We start from the raw sequence: 22,170 nt of genomic DNA, 5'->3' as shown, positions 1-22,170 counted from the left end.
GAAGGGGGGGGTGGGCGGCAGCATCAGCTGGGAGCTGTGGGGGGAGCTGGAGATGACTATAGGGGGCAGAAACTTAGCGAGAAGCTGGTTGACCTTGTCCAGCAGCCCTGCTCCCCTAGGCTGGGTGGGATGGGCACGCTTGTTTTTCCTATCCCTCACCCAGACCAGCTTCTAGTTCTGGAGGAACAACCCAGGCCCCTTCAGAGCCCACCATCTGATCACCCAAGGTTTCCCCTGACCCTTGGCCACAGTGATAATCAAGGATGGCCACGTGGGCTTCTCTCAAACTACGTTTGGCTTCCTACACTGGATGGCTGAGAGTCTGCCACCACGAGAGAAGACGACTGCTTGAGAATGGAGCCAATTCAAGGAACAGGACTGAGAGAGGGAAACAGGAGCTTCCCCATGTCATGGTGTAACTGCTGGATCCAGCCATGCCTGAAGCCTGCGAGCCATGGACTTTCAAGTGCCCTTTATTTACCTTATTCATTTTGAGATTAATTTCTGCTTGCAACTAAAGAAGTCCTGGCTGACACATTCTGTATCTTCAGCCCCAAGCCTGACATCAGTCTCTCTCTTGTGTACATGAAGTGTGTTTTTTGGGGTTCTAGGAGCCATTTCACAGCCTCTAAGGCTAACCAAACGTCAAGGTCTGTGCTTGCAAAGCCCTTGCTGGGTCAAATTCTGCTTGTGGGATGATTCGAGGTTTCGGAGAGGCCGTGAGGAGTGGCTGACTGGAGCAGAGACCACCTGGCTTCGGATTCCAGTGCCGTCCCATAGGGACATGGGGTGCAGGCACCTTCCCGTCTCAGTTTCACTAGTTCTATCTACAGCAGGAATAACAGCAGCAGCTTCTCCCTCACAGGGCTGCAGGGCTGCTGAAATAAGCTACTTGGACATAAAGGGCATAAATGTAGGCAGCAGCCGTGTTCATTCTATTTTTCCAGCCGTTATCCCAGGCGCAGGCCTGAGATTCCTAAGGCCTGGAGTTGTTCGATGAAGTCACAGGAAAAGTGGTTCGATGAGGCTGGGCTGGGGCGCACGGCACCTGCCTCCTGGAACGTTCACCGCCCCTCCAAGGTAGGGGTGGGACCACCTCAGTCCCCACAGGCCACCCCAGTGCCCCTTCAGGAGGAATCCTGCATCTGTCTAGGCTCAGGTGCAAGTCGGACCCAATAAACCTTTTAGTAGTGATTTCTCTGCATTCACAAAGCCGCGTGAGTCATGCTCTGTCGTGCCCAGTGAATCTGAGGAGCTGCGAGGACCCCCAGCCGCGCTACCCTCTCCCAGCCCCAGAATTGGCTTTTTTTGCTGCCAGAACGTGTCACCTTAAAGGTTAATCTAAGGTCGGCCGAGGGCTGTGGCTCACGTGGTCCCGAGGGAGGCAGGGAGGGGGCCTGGCTTCCTCCCGTCAATACCAGACCCAAGGAGGGCCGGTGGGGAAGCACCTGCAGCAGCCCAGCTCCCCACCGGCTGGCAGGGTGGCCCCGCAAAGTATCCTCACAGGAGTTGAGGACTCCCGGCCTCCTTCCCGACAGATCCCACCTGGGCGGCTGACCCGCTACATCCCTGCCTAGGGGAGGCCCGGGGCTGCTCGCCCATCTGCCTGCCGATGGACCTGGGGGGCCTCCCTGGGAACTTGGGGTTCCTGTGCGGGGGTGATGCACTTACAGCGAGCCAGCCTCCACATTGGGGCCCCTCACATAGAAGGGCACCCTGATGTCGAACTCGTAGGGCATGGACTTCCCCTTCACCAGCCCAAACTGGCCGATGTGGTAGCCGTGGTCGGCCGTGTACACGATGTAGGTGTTGTCCAGCTCGCCCGTCTCCACCAGCATGTTGTAGATCTGCAAGAGGCGTCGGATGAGGGCACAGGGGGCACAGCGATGGGTACCCAGGGGCCTACTGGGCTCTTGTCCTGGGTTGCAGGGTGCCCGAGTCTCTGGGCCCTTCTCCCCTGCTCCGTGGCCACCTACCCACCCTCTGCCACGACCTGCCCACTGTCCCCTCTACTTTCCTTCCCGGCACGTCTCACCTTCTACCTTGTCCCCCTATCTGTGGGCTGTCTCCCTGCATTAGGGCATCTAAAGTGCCCTCGGGGAAGAGCGTGTGTCACTTTGTCCCCTGCGCTGGCATTCAGCACAGAGGGAGGGGGAGGGGCAGGGAGGAGGCCACAGCGGGCCCAGCTAGCACAACTCGCCACCGCGCGGCAGCGTCCACGGCTGTGCTGCAGAATTGGGTTGTCAGTGTCTTGTATTTTAATTTATTTAAATTCAAGTAGCCACGGATGAATCAATTCTACGAGCTATAATTATCCATGAACGGATCACTATTTAGCTGCAGAAGAAAGGGGCTGTTAATACGCGCCGCCGCGTGGCTGGACCTTGGGGTCACGTCAAGTGTCACGACGGCCACGTGGTGTCTGAAACGGGCGGACAGGCAGGTCCTAGGGACACGGAGCGGCAGCCCAGGGGCGAGGGGCGGCGAGGGGAGCCTGGGGGGATGGCTAAGGGCTGCGGGGCCTCTTTGCAGGGTAAAATCTATTCGCAGTCCTGTGAAAACCAGAGCAGCACTGGCTGGGGCCTGTCAGTCGGGGGCGCGTGGGGTTGAACCCCGGGAGCAGGGGGGACAGCACGCCCACGAGGGTTTATCTGGGATCCTCACGGCCCTTTCCCTTCGGGTCAGAACAGGCCTTGGTGTCCAGTCTTCGGCGCCCCCCTCCAGCTGCCCACCGCGGGGGGAGGAGCAGGCAGGGACTCTGGCGGGGCGGGGAGGGGCGGGGCCTACCGTCTCCATGGAGTCGTCCACCGACAGGAGGGTCTGCAGGCGCCGCCGCTGCAGCATGTTGGTGAACTCCATGTGGATGGGCTTCATGGGCCCCGTGTAGCGCATGATCCAGTGCTTGTCGGGGTTGGGCGCGTAGTTGTAGCTCGGCGTGCTGGGGGCGGACACGCACACGGCTCAGGCCTCCGGTCCTGGGCCCGCACCCCTGGCCGCCCATCTGGGATGAGCAGCTGCTGCATTGTCTGCGTCCTGGGGTGAAAGGTCCCCCGCAGGCGAGATGGGGGAATCGGGTGTGTCGGGTGGAACTGGGGGCTCTGCTGCCTCACCACATGCGGGGGTGCGGGCGTGGGTATGGGTGTGCGTGTGTCTGACAGTAGGAAGGAGCTGGAGCTGCAAAGTGGGCAAGTCCAGGCCGCCCAGCACATCATGGCCCAGGCCTCAGCCTGGGGGAGTCCTCCAACACCCCTCAAATTCACTCCTCTGCCTTTCCGGAGGAGGGGGCTCAGCTCTGACCCCACAGCCCTGCACTTGTGTGCTGTTACCGTCAGTCGATGGCGAGCAGCCATCGTGGGAAGGCACAGATACAGGATGTCCCCCTCTAAAGAGAAGGGAAGTGATTCAAAAACTGAGTACAGAACAGTCACGCGTGTGAGGCCAAACTGAGGCCAGGCCTACGCCTGGGATAGGCTGTGCTGCCTGACCTCCTTGTCAAGGTCCTTGTCAAGGTCCTTCCACTAATGCGGAAACGTAGGTCAGGAGAGCTGGGGGCCTCCCACAGTCTCGCTGAGTAGGTGGGGGAGCCCTAGGGCCCCAGACTTGTGCTGGGTCCCTGCAGTGACCAGTGGTGATGACCCTGCCTCTCCCGGGCCAGCTCCCGGGGCGACCTGGGGGCAGGCGTCTCAGTTACTACAACAGCCCAGTAGTGGGCGCCCTGTCTATCCTGCGCGAGAAATGAGGAAACTGAAGCCCAGCGAGGGGGTCCCCTTGTCTGCAGAGGGCGGACACAACCGGCCACTGCTGTGGGGTCACAGGCGCTGGTCAGTGACCCTCAAGTCCACGAGAGCTTGGGCAGAACTTTGGCCAAGACCCACCTCGGGAGGACCAAGCAGCAAGATCACACAGGTGAACTCAGCTGTGGCCTTGGAAGTTTCCAGATACCAGTAATAACGGCCACGCGGTGCTCGGAGATGGGGCAGGGATCTGAGAGCAGAGTGACTGGGGGTCCCACCAGCGTGCACAGGTCATGGGGTGTCATCTCACACAGCGGGTGACTGCACACTCAGCTGGTGTGGGACAGCCCATGGGGACCGCCTGACGTCCAGTGAACAGGGCTGCGTGGACGACCCCAGCCCATGAGCACCCCTGGCCACCTCAGCTCATTCTGGGTCCCAGGACTTCAGCCACCTAAATCCACCTGCTCCATGTAAACCTCCACGACACGTGGGTGTCCCTCACCCCCTGGAGGGCCAGAGTCCCCTGGGATCTTACCACCTTCCCTGAAGCTGCAAACAAAGGGTGAATTTCCACTGCTTGAAGAGGAAGGACTTTTCAAAAGCACTATGGAGGGGACAAGGCCCGTTGGGGAGTGGGGGACAGAACAGGCCCGTGAGTGGGGTGGAAGACTCCGCAGCCTCTGCTGTATCACTACACCCACGGGATGGAGGACGCCACTGCCGGCTACGGAGACCGCTGCTGTGCAGAGGGGCCGTCACAGCCTCCGGGATCCTTTCTGGACTTCGCTTCTGAGTCCTGGCTGGTTCCCTGCTGCTAAATCTCACAGGCCCGAGGACCTTCCGTGAGCAGAGAAGCTGCCTCTCCTGTGGGCCTGCGAGGGCCTGACCTACGTGCAGAACATTCTAGGGACAGCCCGGCTCCCCTTTCAGTGCCTCCTACCCCTGGGGAGTGGGGAAGGGGTTGTAGGGCTCAGGCTGGACCCCAAGTCCACCACGTGGCTGGTGGGAGATGGTTCTGGGATGTAACCTGGAGCAACCATCCCTGCCTCTGTTGGTCTGCAGGCTGGAGTCTGCCCATGAGCCTGTCCAGAGGCCGGGAACGATTTCTAAAGCCCCTTCTCTTAGAGACTGTCTGGACCAGGATTTTTGAAGGATTTTGGGGTCCCCATCTGGGGCCGCTGCCAGCTTGCTAAGGCCAGTCCCTGGGGGGCGGGTGGCACCTTCACACAGACAAGGCTGCCGCTGAACAGACTGCAAACCCTCCTCCCCTCCCCTAGACGCCACTGCGGACCCCCCTCCTCCAGGATCCTGGGATGTCCAGTGTGTTCACAACAGGCCCAAGGCAGTCAGCGGGCGCCACCCCACCCCAAGGCTGTCAAGTGCTGGCCTGGCTCCCCGGCTTGAAAAAGGGGAGGCGTGTGAACTTACAATCAGATGCCACACTTCAAAGGGAGCTCTGGGGTTGTGACATGCACTTTTTGAGTGTGTTTGTGTGTCTGTGTATGTTCTGTGTGTACAACTTACGTGTATCGGTGTGTGTATGTCTGTGTGCGTGCTTATGCATTTCTGTGTGTGCACCTGCAGGTGTGACTCTGTGTATGACGCATGTGAATTTGTATGTCTGTGTGCACATGTCTGCATTTCTGTGTGTCTACTACATCCGTGTGTCTCTGTATCTACTTGTACCTTTGTGTGTGCGCATCTGTGTGTGTGTGAGGGCACGCTATCTGTATCTGTGTTTATCTGTGTGTTAGCATGGACCTGTTGCCTCTTTGTGTGTCTGTGTGTCTGTGTGCCCGTGTCTAGACGGGGAGGAAGGACTCTGGGCAGGTGGAGCGAGGGGGAGCACACCCTTCCACTGTCAGCACCCCCAGGCCCCGAGAACAGGGTATAGGATTGACGGGAATGAGAAGGAAAGATCTGGAACTCCACCTCCACCCGCCAGAGAGGGCTCTGTCTTCCCACCTCCCATTGTCATAATTAAACATCCCAGCTGCAGAACTTTCTGGTTTTTGGTTTTGTTTTGGAAATGATTATACCCCAGAGATAAGTGAGCCTTCCAAACACACCCCTAATAAGGCAAGGGGGTTCTCTGGGTAAGTAATAGCAGGCGTTGCTCATGCTCGATTTCTGTAATTTTCATTTCAAAGGGAAAATAAATGAGCAGGCAATGTCAAACAATCTCATCATGAACTCCAGGGCTGCTGGAGGTGGGGCTTGTGGGGCTTGGGCGGGCGGGGGGGGGGGGGGGGATTTGGGGGAATGGGGGGGTGGTGTGTGTGTGTGTGAGATGCCAGCTGCTCTTTTAAAGGGGAAGTTGCAGAAGCAAAGTGTGTCCCCACCCCATGGCTTCTTCCTTGGGAGGGACTGAGCTGACCCTGAGCTTCTCCTGCCAAGAGCTGCACAGAGGTGATGCTGCCCCCTGGGGGGCAGGGGTGACACTGAGGTCCTCCTCCCCAAGGAGCAGGGAGCAGAAGGTTAACACAGGCCTTATCCTCCCCGGTCACTTCCAGCGGGCACTGCAGAGAGTAATTACAGCCAGGGGGCTGGAGAGGGCAATGCACTCTGATCATAATGAAGATGAAACAGGCAGGCAGATTCCACATTCCCCTGTCCTTGTCACCCTGATGTCACAGCTAGGGCTGCTCTCACCGCGACGCAGGAGGTGGCTGGGGGCAGAGGAAAGCAGGACTTTCCAGAAAGATCATTATGTAGCTGGAGGAGGGAGGAGGGAGGGGTGGGCGGGGGGAAGGGAGGTCTGAGGGGGTCTGGACCTGAATCCTGGCTCTGCCATTATCAGCTGGGTGACCACAGGGAAGTCACCTCGCCTCTCTGTGCCTCAGTTTCCTTATCTGTAAAGTGGGATCTGCAAGTGTGCTAGGCAGCTTCCAAACTGCCCTCAGCGCCCCCCGCTTCTTGGTGTTCACACTTGAGTCCCCCCCATGCTGTGGGAGCAAGTCTGTGTGACTGACAGGGCTGGAGGCTGGGTGCACACAGGCCGTGGCTCCATCTCAGCTCCTCTCGCCTTGCTCTGGAGGAAGCTGAGGGCCATGCTGGGGGACGCTCAGGCAGCCCTGCCGTGAGCTGGCCTGGGTAGGAGCTGCCACACTAGTTCCAGTAAGTCTGGGGTGATGGCAGCCCCAGATGACACCCTGAGGGCCACCTTGGGGAGCCCCTGCTGCCCACACGGCTATGCCCAGATTCTCGCCTCCCAGACGCTGTTGAGGTAACAGTGGTGTCTGCGGCGGCTGATTTCTGCCACACCGTGTTATTCAGCCACAGACAACTAACACGTCCAGCATCAGTGGGAGGCCCTGGGCATTCGCTGCCATGTACTGGGTGCAGCACAGGGCCCCGCAGAGGACAGGCTGGTCAGTGTCAGTCGTCTGGTGAACTTAGGGGCCCTTCTCAAAATGTAAGTGTGTGCGAAACCACAGGGTTACCAAGGGAACCGTCTAGCCAACACTCAAGACCCACAGACCTTCATGGTGGGAGGACCTGGGCCCCCAGTTAAAAGCTGTGGTCACCTGCTTTGCCCAGTGAGCCGGGCTGGCTGGACTCGTGTCCCGCTTGCCCTGGGGATGTGCTCCTGGGCTCTTTAACCTGGGGGCTCTGCCGTCACGGATGGTGCCTGACTGCGCCCTCAACCCTCCCTCCCTCACGTCCGGCCGCAGCTCTGCCCGCGGGACGCTGGAGCTTACATGTGCTGCGATGCATTGGGGAAGAGGCCTGAGTATTGGGGCGCTGAGTCCTCGGGGCCGTGGGGGGCGGCGTGGCTGATGACCATAAGGACGGGCCTGTGCGGGTACATCTTCTTGGACGTGCGGAAGAAGCTCACACTGTCGTTGGTGATGAGGTCCGTCAGGTAGTCCTGGGGGGCAGGAGAGACAGGAAGCGCTGTGAGGAGCTGTGCACCGTGCTGGGCTTGGGGGACCGGCTGTGACCGAGGCAGGCCGTCTCCATCCTCAGAGAGCCGACGGGCCACAGGGACGGGACTGCACACAAGCAAGAGACAGCAAGGCACGCAGCGGAGGGATGAGCAGGGAAGGGGCGGGAGGAGAGTGGGGGGCTGACTTGTCCTTCATTCCCGACAGACCCTGAAATAGCAACAGCCCCGCTTCCAGTGTCTGAGGGATGCCTGGAGCTGCCCTGTGTTTTCTTGCAGGGGCTTGTTTCATTCTTGTAAGACCCCAGGACGCAGGTACGTTGATAGCCCCCGTTTTCCAGAACGGAATTCAAAGCAGCGACGGGAAGGGAGCTGCCCAGGGTCCCCCAGCGCTGCAGCGCGGCAGCCAGGCCTCCGGAAGCCCGAGTGAGGTCTTTTCAAGGTGCTGGGGAAACCCCAGAGCCCCTGGCTGGGGGCAGGAACAGACGCACAGGCAAACAAGGACCCAAGACGGGGACAAGGGAAGGAAGTAACATGAGATGGGCCGGAGAGGAGCTGGGAGCTGGCCTGGGCGCACACTTAAGCTGGGGCAGTCAGGGAGGGCCTCGAGGAGGTGACATTGGTGCTGAGACCAATGTGGTGGTGAGAAGGATCTGGGCATGAGGAGGTCTCTGTCACCGGGGGTTGAATCTCAGCAGCCTGCTGGAATCCTCGGGGCGCCTTGCTGACGCCTGGGCACACCCCAGAGGTTCTGGTTTAATCAGTCTGGAGCTTAGTTCTGGCATCAGACCTTTTAGACGCTTCCCAGGGGGTTCCAATGTGCAGGTTTGAGAACCACTGAGGTACAGGAATTGTTCCCGGAGGAGGGGACAGCACGGGCAGGGGCCTGGAGGCAGGGGTGATGCGCTCAGCTCCAGAGAAGGGCGGCGGGCTCGGACACCGCGCAGGAGGGGAGGAGAGGGGAGGGACAGGGATGGGCAGAAATGCGCTTGGACAGCGTGGCCAGGAAGCTGTGGTTCGCCCGCCTCTCCTTGACCCTGTGGGCTCTGGCTGCTGACGGCTCTTGAAGGAAATGAGTTTGTGAAACGGCCCCTCTGCTTCCGAGGAAGCGGCTCTGTCCACAGGGATCACGTTGAGAAAGATGCTGCCTAAAGGGGGAAAGCGCGGGGGGTGACTGCGCTTCTGTGCTGAAGCCCCCCCCCCCCCCCCCCCGCGGCTGGCGCACCCCGCCAGCTCACCTGTAGCTACGGACATGCTCGGGGACGCCCAGGCGCCCGGACACCTGTGGACAGGGCCGGCCGCCGCGGGGCCTCCACAAAGCTGACGCGCCAGGCGGTGAGCGGCGGCGGGGACAAGAGGGACGCGCCCCCCAGCGTCACGCTCCCCAGGCCGCGCTGACAACCCCAGGGCGCCGTCGCGGGTGGACGGTCGTGCAGGGCGCGGAAAGGAGCGAGCTGCGGGTCAGACCCAGGGAGGGTCCTGTGGGCAAGAGGGGGAGGCGGGGGGAGAGAAGCCAAGCCCCGGACGGCATCAGCTTCTGCGCACTGAGAAGAAATCTGGAAGGACAGACCCCTCGGCGCTGGCTGGGGCCGGGGAGGACTCGGGACGTGGGAGGAGCCGCCTGCTCCGCTGTGCCCTCCAGCGCCGGTGCTCTCTCTGCTTCATGTCCGGGAGCCATGAGAGGTTTCCTAAGAGGCCGCTGCGGGCACCGACACTGGAGAGCAAGCGGCTGCTCTGGGCCATGCGGGGAGGGGTAGCCTGTGGCCTGGGGGGGGGGGGGGCAGGAAAGCTGGTGGAATGACCAGGGAAGCGACAGCAGATCTGAACAGGGGCAAAGCGCTCCTGGGGGCAGAGGAGGGCTCCGGGGCCACCGACCCAGGAGGGTAGATCCTGCCGCCCGGGGCACTTGTGCTCCCACACCGGGGAGGCAGGGCTGCCCGCGGGGACCCGCGGGGAGACCCCCACGTGCGTGCAGAGCAACAGGAGCCCCTATAGGGGTTCCCGGGCGCGGGACTTGCTCTCGGGGCCTTGGGGGGGGGCCCGCTGGGTGCTGTCACACCTGCCTGCTCGGTGCGTGGAGCCTCGTGGGCGCGGACACGCCCCAGGCGCGCTCCGGAAGGATATTTGGCTTCAGCAAAAAGTCACAAAGGTAAGACTGGGGAGGGGACAGAGTGGGGAGCGCGGGACCCGGCGTGGGAGTGTCACGGTCCATCCCAGGACTCCGGCCGGGGGACCCCCCCACAGCTGAAGCCCTGCCGCCCCCACGCAGGCCAGGGCGGGGGGCTCACCTTGGAGTAGTCGAAGCCGTGCTTCTCCTTCACCCCGTTCCGACACAGCGTGTAGTTGTAAAAGCGGGAGTTCTTGAGGAGGCCGACCCACTCCTTCCAGCCCGGTGGCACGTAGGAGCCGTTGTATTCGTTGAGGTACTTCCCGAAGAAAGCTGGGGGAGGCCGGGGGGCCGTGAGGATGGAGCGGGCTAGGCCTGGCCCCTCGCCCCCAGACGTTTACAGACCACCCGCGCGCCCCACGCTCACCCACCCCCCCGCCGGGTCCTGGCCAGCAGGTGCGGCCTATGCCCCGTGTTGCCACAGGCACGAGACAAATGACAGGACTAGAGGGAATCCGTTATGGTGAAACAGCATCAAAATAAGGGGACACTCTGCAACCTCGTGGTACGTGTCATTTTTTAAAAATTTAAGATCTGAAACAGCAAGACCTTGGGGAGAGGAGCCCTTGGAAGCAGCGATGAGGGAGGACGGCCACAGTCCCAGGCTGTGCGAGGATGTGCTGGTGGGGGACGGGCCACCCTCACTGCTGGGCCCACATCCCCCTGGGTGCATGGGACCCTGCACCGTCCGGGTCTGCATCCTTGCAGTCTGTGAGGGTCACCCCACAATGAAAACCCCAACTGGGCATTTCTCAGGTGGTATCCATGGGGCTCAGTGGGACATATTAAAACCTGTGTGATTTCTACAGACAAGGCTGCAGCTTCTCCCGACACTTATGGGCTGCAGTCTTCAGCCAAGGCTGGGTTTCTGGCAGGTTAGTGCAATCAGGAGTGTCCCTTTTTCCCCACTCAAGTTTATAGAATCCTTGAATCCTTCCTACTCCACAGCAACCAGAATGGCTAATGTTACAAACGGATGATGCCAAGTGTTGGCGGGGAGGCAGAGCGATGGAAACTTCGTCACAGCAGGTGGGGGTGCAAACGGTTCGACCATTGTGGGAAACTGGCGCCTCTGCTGACTCGGCCGCATGCTCACCCCTGATGCAGCGATGCGACAGAACCATGAACGTACGTTCTCGAGCGTCACGGCAGGATGTGCTCACAGCAGCACCATTCGTGACAGCAAGTAACCAGAACGAATCACACACCCTTCAACAGGAAGGTGGGTGAGCTTCGTGTGCTGCGTGTTCCAGGGATACCACCTGGAAACGTGGTGCCGGGCCAGTCCTATGGACATATCTCAAGGACCCGACTGTGTGGGCCAGATGCATGCTGTGGGGTCCGCTTAGAGAAGCTCAGAAATAGCAAAATGATTCCGCGGTGTCACGAGCAAGGGTGGTTATCTGTGGACATGGAGGAGGCAGGTGGGAGGGACGTGGGGGCTTCCGGGTGACGGCCTTGTTCTATTTTCTGCCTGGACGTAGGCAGTTCGGCTGGCATTAGTGGGACCCTGAGGGCCGCGTGTGTCTCTGTCTTACACCACTGACAAAGCAACTTTGAAAAATCACTCTGATTCACCAGGAAGGGGAGACACCCAAAAGCTCTGTGGGTGCCGAGGGAACAGACAGGATGTTCTCTGTCATACCTGTTTGTTCTGTATCTTCCTAATGGGCAGGTATGGTTTTTGACAACTGTAATCTATGATGCCATTTTCAAGAAATGGGAAAAAATGAGTTTTTTTCTACAGAGACGGGGACCCGACTGTGCTTCTTCCAGATGAGGACACCAGGGGTCTTAGACAAACACTGGAGATGTGCTGCTGAGCGCTCAAGGCTCTGAAGGGGCTCAAAGAAATCCTGTGGGCAGAGATGTGCTCAGCTCTGACAGTGGTCAATAGTGAGGGCCAGGGGTGTAGGTTCAGGGCCCAAGATAAGAAGAGACAGGGGAAATGAGGAATGGGCTTTGAGGCCAACAAAGCGTAAGATGGGCCCTCCATCTGGAAACTTCCAGGACCACAGAGGGGTGCTCAAAGTCTGCTGGGCTGTGATGGAACAGGAGCCTTCTCTGGGTTTTCCCTGGAGCCTGGCAGGCGACTGCCACCACCCAGGGGTCAGCAGGCTTTTCCTGTAAGGGTCCAGGGAGTAAATATTTTAGGTCTTGTGGGCTAGAAAGTCTCTGTCGCAACTCTTTGGCTTTGCTGTTTTATGACAGTCCCAGGCAATACATAACCAAATGGGTGTGGCTTTGTGCCAATAAAACTTTATTTGTAAAAACAGATAGGGGGCCAGATTTGGCCTGTGGGCTGTTGACACCTAGCATATATATATATTTTTTTTAAATAGAGGCATGTTTTTCTTTATTTATTTGTTTGCTTGTTTGTTTGTTTTTTGTTTATACATGCACTGGGTACAGTCAGAAGCGCGGGAGGGTGAGAGAATTCACCAGAGCCAGAGCGGGGAGCACAGCAGGCAGAAGGACCGAAGTACACTGCTGAGGGGAGCAGCGGGCGGCAGGAGAGGTCTGCGTGCCATGTGGGACCCTCCTCCGGTGGCCGGGGAGCAGCCGGGGATCGAACCGGCGCCGCAGAGGCCGCGGGCAGCTTCGCAACCCAGCGCTCTACCGCTGCACCACCGGGGAGGCCCAACACCTAGCATATTTGATTGGTGAATTTGGAGGTACAAATTGGCATACGTAATCCAATCCTTCCTCTAGGGGTTGAGCTTCTCTCAGGAAATGCTAGTCTTAAGGGGGATTGCTCTTGTGGGGTGGGGAGGAGAGAGGTGTGGACCTGGCTTAGCTGAAAGTCTGCTTAACTCTGGTATTGGCATCTGGAAGCCCAAGTACCCTCAGAAGGACGCCATGCCCTTAAACCTGGCTTCCATCTGCTGATTGTTTAGTTTGGAACCTCAGTGAGGAAGAGGGTGCAAAGTAATAAACCCCAAATACTTCATAATCACAGTCAGTAGTATCAGTGGTAACATAAAAGCAAATGAAGCAAAAAGAGTAAAACAACTGAGAGAAATGTATTGAGTAAATTACAGAATGGGTGTGCCCGGGCATGGCAAAAATCACGATGGTGTGCCCGAAACTGTCTCAGGCATGGATGGACTCATATAGCCATTCAACAGCTATTGATTAAGCACCTATGGTATGCCAGGAGCAGTCTTAGACACCGGAGACACAGCAGTGAATGAGACCAACAGGGATCCTGCCCAAGGGATCCTGCCCAGCCTCCAAGGGGCTGACATTCTAGTGGAGGCTGTGAGAAAGGTTGGTTTTGTTGGTAATGTCAGAAGGACCATGGAAGGCACCACTGGTCAAGTGGTCAGGGGAGGCCTCTTTGAGGAATGAGCAGAATGACTCAGAAGGAATAAGGGGTGGAAGAAAAGCCATTTCAGGCAGCAGGAATAGCAAGTGCAAAGGTCCTGAGGCAGCAACAAGCTTGTGGACATTTGAGGAACCCAAGGAGGCCAGCAGAGGGAGAAGATGACATTATAGGGTAGAGGCCAAAGCTGCAGGGTCCTGGAGGTTGCAATGAGGAGAAGCTGCCAGAAGCATGTCAGGGAAACAGAAAGGGGTCCATGCGTTCCCTGAAATGTTACCTGCCAGATTTTGCATGTCATGTGCATTTTCCTGGAAATCGGGCCAAACATTCACATTCTGAAAGGAACCTAAGACCACAAATAATTCAAGCAGCAGAAGAATGAATGGAAAAAGCCCAGAGCAAAAGGCTCTCTGAATTCCTCGTGGGGGAAGCAGGTTCTCCCCAGGTCTCCCTCGTCCCAGGCTTGTGATCCTACTGGTTTGTCCCTGAAGATCTGGGCCAAGGTCTTTCTGATGAACGGGCAGCTTGAGCTTGGAATGCTAAAGAGATTCAATTCTTGGCTCGGCTGGTGGGATAGATATTTCCTGGGGGTGCCCTTGGAAGCCCACCCCTGCCCACGATTGTCCAATGCCCTGGGGGGCAAAATGTCCAGAGCTGTTTCCTCTGCTAGAATTTCCTCTTTCATCTCGCTCTCCTGTCTCCAACCCCCAACCCTTAAAAAATCCAGAAAGAGTTTATTATTCAGGCTCCACAAGGGCCTAGAAAACAGGGCTTCAGTCAAAGGCTTTTAGTGCCAAATTAGATTTTGCTCTCATTTGATTAGATTTCCCCAAGGCAGTTTTTAAAATGGTTATTCCGGCACCAGTTGAGGTGGGAGAAGCAAATTAGCATGGGGCCTGGGGCGTGGGGGCTGGGAGATACAGCCAGCACTGGAATGAGCTGGAATTAAAATTCAGATTAAAAAATACAGCCCATGTCAAGGCTGGAGCCAGAAGTCACTAAGCTTTTGAGGTTGGGACGACGGTGCAAAAAGAAGAGCAAACGGGGGCTGGTGCGGGGGTAGAACGACTTGGCAGGCAGATAAGAGGAATTAAATGCCAGGCCAGGAAAGGCCTCTGACAATGCCTGGCTGGCGGCTGCCCCAGGAGGCAGGCTGGCAGCAAAGGAAAGAAGGGGGCACTGCTCTGCCCCTGGGCCAGGCCCTGGGTGGAAATTTATACCTGGTGCTCAAGGTTTCTGCTTTGCCCTCCTGGTGCTGACCGTGGTCCTCTGGGCACCACCACTTCTTGGTTAAGCACATGTGGCCGATGGTGGGTCCTGACTTCAGGCCCCACCTGTCGCAGCCTGACCCACACCCGTGGCTACTGCTGTGGGTTTGGGGATAGGCGTGTGACACAAGGGGGGCCCGTGAGAGTCATTCCTGGGTTTTTTAGGGAGTTCCTGAGAAAGAGAAGTTCCTCTTCCATAGCGTTTGAAGCTGGTGGGAACCAGTAACTCCACCACTCCACATTTGTTAATTCAGTTTGAGTTGTGCTCTGCACCTCAGGGATCCAAGGAAGAGATAAATGCTTAGTGTGGAGCAGGACTTGGCAAACCAAATCAGTCCTGCCCCCTGCTTTTGTAAATAAAGTTTTTTTAAAAAGATTTATTATATTTATTTATGCCTACGAGAGCTGGGGTGCAGGCCAGAGGTGCAGGGAAAGGGTGCTAGGACTCACCACAGACAGAGTGGGGAACACAACAGGCAGATTGACTGAAATGCACTGCTGAGGGGAGCACTGGGTGAGACAGGAGAGGTCTGCTGTGCCCTGTGGGTAGCTCCCTGGCCGGGGATTGAACTCATGCTGCAGTGGCTGGCGATAGCTTCCTAGTGCTGAGATTTAACCCCTTGCACTACTGGGGAGGCCCGTAAATAAAGTTTTCCTGGAACACAGCCACACTATTTGTCCATGTGCAGCTAGGGCTGCATGCATGCGTATGGCAGAGCTGATTTGTCCCACAGAGACCATGTGACTGCAAGTTCAAAACACCTGGTCCTTTGCAGAGAGTTTTCCAAACCTTGATGACAAGCAAACTTCCCTGCATGGGGTGAAGGGTCCCTCTGAAATTGCAATCCTCTGGAATTTACATTTGTGGTCACCCGGAGGAAGTGATGCCAGTCAAACAGAAGTAGAGTGAGCCGGGCTAGTGCAGCGAGGGGGCGCCACAGTACTAAGGAACGGCCACAAGGACATGACAAGAGGACAGCCGTGACAGCAGGAACAGGGGCAGCCAGTTACAGGCAGCCCTCGCTTCGCGTGGTCCTGACAGGCACAACGGTCAGGTTCCATGTGTTAGTTAAATAATACTAGCCAGCCATCAGAGGGTTCAAATGTAGCTGCCACAGTACGTTAAGTATAAATGCATCAACTATATATAAACATCACAACTAGCTCTTCAATCCGCAGCTGCTGTGCAAAAAACCAGTTGCCCAGCAAGGTCAAGAGACAATCAGGTCACTAGTTGGGAAGTGTGTGGACACGGGCATCACACGCCTGTATTCCGCTCACGCACAGACAGCAAAGCATCAAGTGGGGTTGCCTCTTGGTCCTCTGGTGATGCCTCTACAGGATGTTCTACGAAAGCAGATCGTCAGGAGAGAGAAGGAGAGTGGAAGAGCGGCAGAGAAACAGCAGGTGAAATTGCACAAAACGTGAAACCCAAATCAAATGTAAATGAACCAGAGGTCATAGGAGACAGCGGAGACGCTGACACTCCCTGCGCCTCCCCGGCACCGGATGAAGCTAGTTGAAGGCAAACTAAATCACTGATATCAAGGGCGGAAAGCGGCTGAGATGGAAAGGATCAAGATGTCCCAGAGGAAGGGATGCGGGGCAAAGAGCTCACGGTGAGGTCACGATGTCAAAGCTGCGTGTCCTTGGGCCTGTCATTTCCTCTCTTGGCACCGGGGTTTCCCCCTCTATAAAGCAGGAGAGTCACGGCCTCTACACCCCAGGGTTGTGAATGGCTTAGAAATATACAAGCCCCACCTATTTTGATCATCACCAATGGGTCTCCCTTTCTCACCACCTTCTTGCTCTTTGAACACCTTGTTCGCGGAAGTCCTTGCAAAGACAGGTGTCAGAATCACCCCCCTCCCCACTTCGAGGGCATCAGTAACCTCCAAGTCCTTTCCTACCCGCTCTCTGGGTCTCGCAGGCGGGTGCAGGGGGTTCTTTGCGGGAAAGCCCCGGCTGCCTGCTTCCCCTCCAGGCTGCTGCGTTCTCCTTAATCTGTGTTAAGTGCTGCCGGGGAACCATTCAGAGACTGATGGGAGAATCAGGCCCTCCCGTTATCTCTCCTCACCCTGAATCTAACGGAAATTGCCTCATAATAATCGAATTTGTGGTCTTTAAAAGCTGTGTCTTGCAGCAACCGGAGCTGAGATTAGCTGGTGGTAGATCTGGCACAGGAGGGCAGAGGCGGCGTCATTTTGGATGCAGGGGAGGCGGAGGGTGGGGATTAGCAGGAGTCTGGGGTCATTTCTCTCTGCTAAAGAGTGAGTTGGGCTGGCATGGGGACGCTGTTGAAGGCCACCTTTTGGCACCATTCCCCTTCCTGCTGGAAAACATGGGCAGCATGGAGCAGAGCCAGGAGCTGTCTCTGCAGTCAGACTGTCTGGGTTCAAGCTTGGTGGGCGGCTCCCTGTGAGCCGCAGCTTCTGCCTGCGAGTGGCAGTGGTGGGACTCGCAGCACCTGCAGCCCGGGGGACTTTCTCTCCGCATCACAGCCCACCTGGGTGGAACTGTCAATGATCTTAAGGACACTGGTGTCTCTCAGTGCGTGTCAGCTGCACTGTCTCCACCCATAGTCTACACTCCAGATCACTGATAAATAACTAAGGATCACAATGCTCCAGAGCGGACGGCGGAGTCAAGCTACACATGGTTGACCTTCCGCCAACTATTTATTCATTTTGATCTGGCAGTGACCCCACATTCTGGAGCCAACAGACCAATAGATACACAATCACATGCACACATGACTGGACAGACGGACACACACAGACACACAGACACACTCAGTCTTTTTCTTTGTGCCCCCTCTCTGCCCCACAATTTCTGACAAGTTACAGTCACAGCCACTGCATTCCTAGCACCTTCCACAAAGACGCCCAGCCAAGGGTGGTGCGTGCCTGAGGTTGGCCTATCAGATTCTGCCCCGGACTGATTCTTGACCTAAGAGACTTCAGTGAAAAGGGAACAGCAGCTTCTGGTTCCCAACACCTGTGGGGCCCAGTGGGGCAGTTAAATTTCGGGCTTCCTGTTTGATTTTGTGGCCTCTGCAGGGGGAAAATTCACCAGGGGTGCTCTGCCAAACCCAAGCAGGCCCCAAAACTGCGGCAACAGGGGTAGTTCTCAAATGCTTTGCTGCCCGGGGCGCCCGTGTCCTCTCAGAAATCATCCAGGCCCCAGAGAGTTTCGCTTATGTTGGTTCTATCCAGTGAGAGAACCATATTGGAAATGAAAACTGAGAAATTTAAAACACTGATTCATTTAAAAAGAGTAGTAATGAACCCAGCACTTGTTCGCATACATTTTGAAAACGAGAACTATGTTTTCCCAAAAACAAAATAAAATGTGAGAAGAGCCGTATTGTTTTACATTTTTGCAAGTATCGTCAATGAGAAGACAGCAGAGGCGCCGTCTCCTCCTATGTTCAAGCTGTTGTGGTACGTTGTTTTGGTTGTTTGATGAGAAACCAGCATCACACAGATACACCCATGGAGAAGGAAGGAGAGTTTTAACTCTTTTCTGATCATTATGGGGGTGTCATATCCCTTCCAGCACACATTGGGCACCTCTAAGGAAACGAGGATGCACAGGCAGGTCACCCATGTCTTGATATCATCATAGAAAGAATTCTGGCTCTGGGGCTCCAGGGGCCCCACTTTGAGAACAGCTAGTTGAGATGGTGATGAGGTTCTGCCGTAACCCAGTGAAATAGATGCTATTTTGGTCTCCATTTTACAGCTGGAGAAACTGACGCACAAAGAGGTGAAGTCCCTTTATGCCCAACATCGCACCACGGGTAAGTGGCTGAGGCAGTTCTGGGGGGTCTGCTCCAGTCTGGCTTTGGGTTACAACCTTAGACCACTGGTCAACAGAGTGGCCACAGCAGCCTGGAGAGCTCCTATCCCTCAGGGGGGCGGGGAGAGGCAGGGAGACCGGAAGCAGCAAGCAAGCAGACTGCTCCACGGCCAAAGGCAGGAATGAGAGCTAAGGACTGTAGGGTCAGCTCACTTCCCTTCCAAAGGCTCAACCTCCAAAGTCCTGTCTACCAGAACCCCAGGAAGAAGAGACTGGCTGAGGCCCCTGTGTTCCATCCTTCCAGATCTGTGGTCACGGTGGGGGTACAAAGGCTATTCTCAGGGCCAGCGCCCTTTGCTTTCCCAAAGCATCAATGTGAGAACCCAGGAAGGAGCTGGACACATCACCAAGATTTGTTTTTCTAGAAGTGTGGGGTTTAGGGCTCTGACACAGCCCGGTTTCAATCCAGTAACGTCTACCTATCAGCTCAGCTTCCCAAGTGGACATGGGAGGATAATACCCTGGCTGACGAAATTGATGGGAAGCCTTAAGTGAGCAAATGCAGAGAAGCTGCCCCCGATGCTGCTACTGGTTTTTTTTTTAATCACATTACTTATCATGAGGTTACGTGTTCACTCAGTCCCTCACTCGATCACCCCTTCACCAACCAGCAGCAGAGCACTCACTGCCTGTGCGCCAGGCATGGGGATAGGTATGAGGAGCGCCACTGAGTAAAGCCAAATAAAATAACAAGCAGCAAAAACTGTACCCCGTGGAGCCTGCATTCCAGGGTTGAGGACAGTTCTGAGCGGGGAAGTGGGCCTCGTGGAGGCTCCCCGCCCCGAGTTCAGGAGAGAGGCAGGGGTGGCTCCAACCAGTTGGAGGCTGGGGGTTTGCTTAGTTTCAGGCTATTTCTGAAGGTGGAACTGATAGGGTTTGCTGACGGATCAGCTGCGGGTGGGAAAGAAATGAGAGAAGTCAAGGTCAATTTCAGTGCCCAAGCATCAAGGGCAGACCCAGCATCATCTCCGGTACCACAGCAGGCAGGGGGCAGGTTCTAGGGTGGAGGGGAATGATGAAAGAGCCTGAGGTCAAACACATTCACCTTGAGGTGCTGGTTAGATGCCCAGGTGAGACAGGGCAGGTGGCTGGATACCTGCCCCAGGTTCAGGGGAAGGTCAGAATTGGCGGGGAATATGGGTGTGTCAGGAGAGGGAGCATTAATGCCACGGAACTAAATGCAATCCCCTGAGGAAGGGGTTCTGAATCTGCGGTCTGTGAAGCTGCACAGGAAAACGACGTTTAATTTATTTTCATTATTCTATAACTAGCATCTCCTTCAATAATGAATGAAGGCAACAAATCACTGTAACAGCGGTACCTGTGGGTTTTTTTTTTTTTTATCACCAGTGAAGTCATGGGGATTTTCATATCACATTACAGTTAACACAGATATCTCGAAACATCATTTAAGCCAGCATTACACTGAAATTGCCGAAGTTACGAGCTAAATAACCAGCACATCAGGTTTTTTAGCGTGGACAGGAGCACACAGATCACTGCTTGTAAAGCCTCGTGATGTAATAATCTTGATGTCACTGGCTGCCTTTGCAACTGTGTTTTTTCTATACATTTAGTTTAAAAATATTATTCTGAAAAGGATCCACAGCTTTTACAGCTGCCAAGGAGGTCCCGTGGCTGCAAAGAGGTAAAAGCACCAGCGAGAGAATCAGGTACTTGTGAGGAGGGCCTGGGTGCTGGACTCTGCTTTGCAATCACATGATCTCTGTTGCAATTATTCAACTGCCACTGTGAGCAAGAGCAACCTCGGACCATAGGTGAACAGATGGGCATGGCTGTGTTTCAATAAAACTTTATCTATGAAAACAAGAGGCAGCTCCTCATGGGCTGCAGTCTGCTGACCTCTGCCACTCAGGAATGCTGCCACTTTGACAAGACTTCTACCATCATCATGGTTTTTTTTTTTTTTTTTTGAGATGTGCAGAATCTGGAAACACCTTATATCTCAAACTGAACATATTTGGGGTTCAGGTGTGGACTCGGGCTGTTGGATGCTATTTTAAAGATCTGAATTTGGCTCCCAGGGGCACAGAACAGAGCTGCTTGGTCTAGGTTGAATTTGGATTCTAGCCCAGCTACCAGCAGATGGGTCCTGGGTTCTGAGACCATCACCCTCTGTGATTTGACTTTTGAGGCTTTTGGTCTGAACGGAAGAGAATAATCCCACCGACTTTCTGTACATGGATCTGGGGTCTCCTGAGGAACAAGTAATAAATGAGAAGGAAGCACTTTTGCAAACGCTAGAATGCTATAAATATTAGATGCAAAATGCCACAGGACTGAAGTCTCTGTATTTTTGGCAGACAAACTGGCTGAGGAAGCAGGGCTGGGAAGAAACACATTAAATAAGCCCAGAGCCCTAAAGCTCTTAGGGCTGGGGCAGTTTTGATATTCTGTCACTGGAGCCTTTTAACTTTGGGCTGCCTGCAAGGTTACAAGATGAGTCTTTTCAGCTTTTGAAAATACACTACATGCAAATTGTTATACAAAGTAATAAATCAAAGCTATGAAAGTTCTGGATGCCAGAAATGGGATGTTTCCCAGTTGAGAACCGTGGGGGGGAAAATGAGGAAAGTTGGGGCATAATTTCACCAAGAGATGTTTTGTGCTGGAAACAGGGATAGCTGGGGGCTGAGAGAGAAACGCTGGATTTACGTTTCTGTAGTAGACATGTTTTTTGGTTTTTTTTTTTTTTTTTTTTTTTTTTCCCAGCATCCATTCTACTGACTTTTGGTAAATGTGTCTTCTGAGGGAAACATTCCCCACCCCACCCCCATCATGACCTGTTCAGGTAAGGCTTTTTCAAGTTCCTAGTTCTAGGCTAGGCACATGATCTGGGCCTGGCCAGAGTATCTCATCTACCTGGCCTCCGTGATTAGGTAAGGGAGGGACAGATGACCCCAGCTGAGCCAAAGAAAGCCCTCCCCAAGACCTTTGGAGCCACCAGCAAGTGGCTGTCTTTCATTTGGAGGTCACTACCCTGCCCCCCCCCCCCCAGTGACCAGTGATTACTGGGGGCCAACTTGCCATCACAAAGGGGGAAGCTTCCTAAGAATAAAGCCAAGCCAAAGAAAAGAAAATCCAAGAAGCAGAAGACAGGGTTCAGATGACGCTATTCGAGCACTGGGACTCAGCTAAATTTGCCTGAACTAATTTCAGTATGTCTTAATGCTGGAAAAGGGAGCTCGTAATCCAAATTTCATCTTGTTCTCATTTTCTGTTTGCTTCCAGTCTAGGGCCTGAGAGTCATCCATTCATTCTTCACTGAGTTTCCAATATCCTACCAGGTACTGTGTCCCCCTGGGTGGGGGACACAGCAGCCAACAAAGGAGGCCAGAGATAAGTTCAAAGGCCTGCAGTAATTTCGAGGGGGTAGTAAATCCTACAAGGGACACAAAGCAGGTATCCTGGTAGGGTGACAGGGTGTGGGGAGGCGAGGTGACGACTGAGGAACAGCAAAGAATGTGGTCAGAGAGGGAGGGAGAGAGGCAGATGCAGACAGAGAGGCCATCAGGCCTTGGCAGCCCCGGCGGGAAGGCTGAGCTTATTTTAAGAGCAGTGGCCGCCAGTAGAGCACTGTGAGCAGAGAGTGGTATGGTTCGATTTTCATTTCTCAAAACTTCCTCTGGCTGCTGCGTGGGGAGGAGGAATGGCTAATTGATGGGGAGCGGCAGGGACAAGCCAACACTGGAGGGAAGGCCGCCTCCCTATCCTTTCCCAAGCTTCTGTGTTCTGCCTGCCTGTGTTTGGCCAGGCTGTTGCGATCGAGGAAAGCTGGGTGGCAGATGACCCCGAGACCCCAGCGGCGCAGAGGCGCGGAGGGCAGCCTGCTTGGGCCTCTAATTAGACGCAGGCCTCAGCCACCCGTCCCTGGGAGGGTCGTGCAGTTCCAGCAAATGAGGACA

The 22,170-nt window shown here is 55.6% G+C and overlaps 1 protein-coding gene across 5 annotated transcripts in view; it reads right to left on the bottom strand.

The window, feature by feature from the left end:
• SULF2 (sulfatase 2) overlaps positions 1–22,170 on the bottom strand; it is a gene marked incomplete at both ends in the record, with an annotated part of 59,572 nt that overhangs the window by 12,358 nt on the left and 25,044 nt on the right. For all 5 annotated transcript variants that reach the window (XM_084247311.1, XM_084247314.1, XM_084247312.1 and 2 more), the window contains 4 exons: positions 1,672–1,847; positions 2,788–2,938; positions 7,439–7,608; positions 9,912–10,063. In XM_084247311.1, the coding sequence (XP_084103437.1) occupies positions 1,672–1,847; positions 2,788–2,938; positions 7,439–7,608; positions 9,912–10,063 (649 nt within the window). The remainder of the gene's footprint in view (positions 1–1,671; positions 1,848–2,787; positions 2,939–7,438; positions 7,609–9,911; positions 10,064–22,170) is intronic.

This window comes from Talpa europaea (genome assembly GCF_964194135.1).
Source record: "Talpa europaea genome assembly, chromosome: 11".
Lineage (NCBI taxonomy): Eukaryota > Metazoa > Chordata > Mammalia > Eulipotyphla > Talpidae > Talpa > Talpa europaea.
This window is presented reverse-complemented; position numbering and strand designations above follow the sequence as displayed.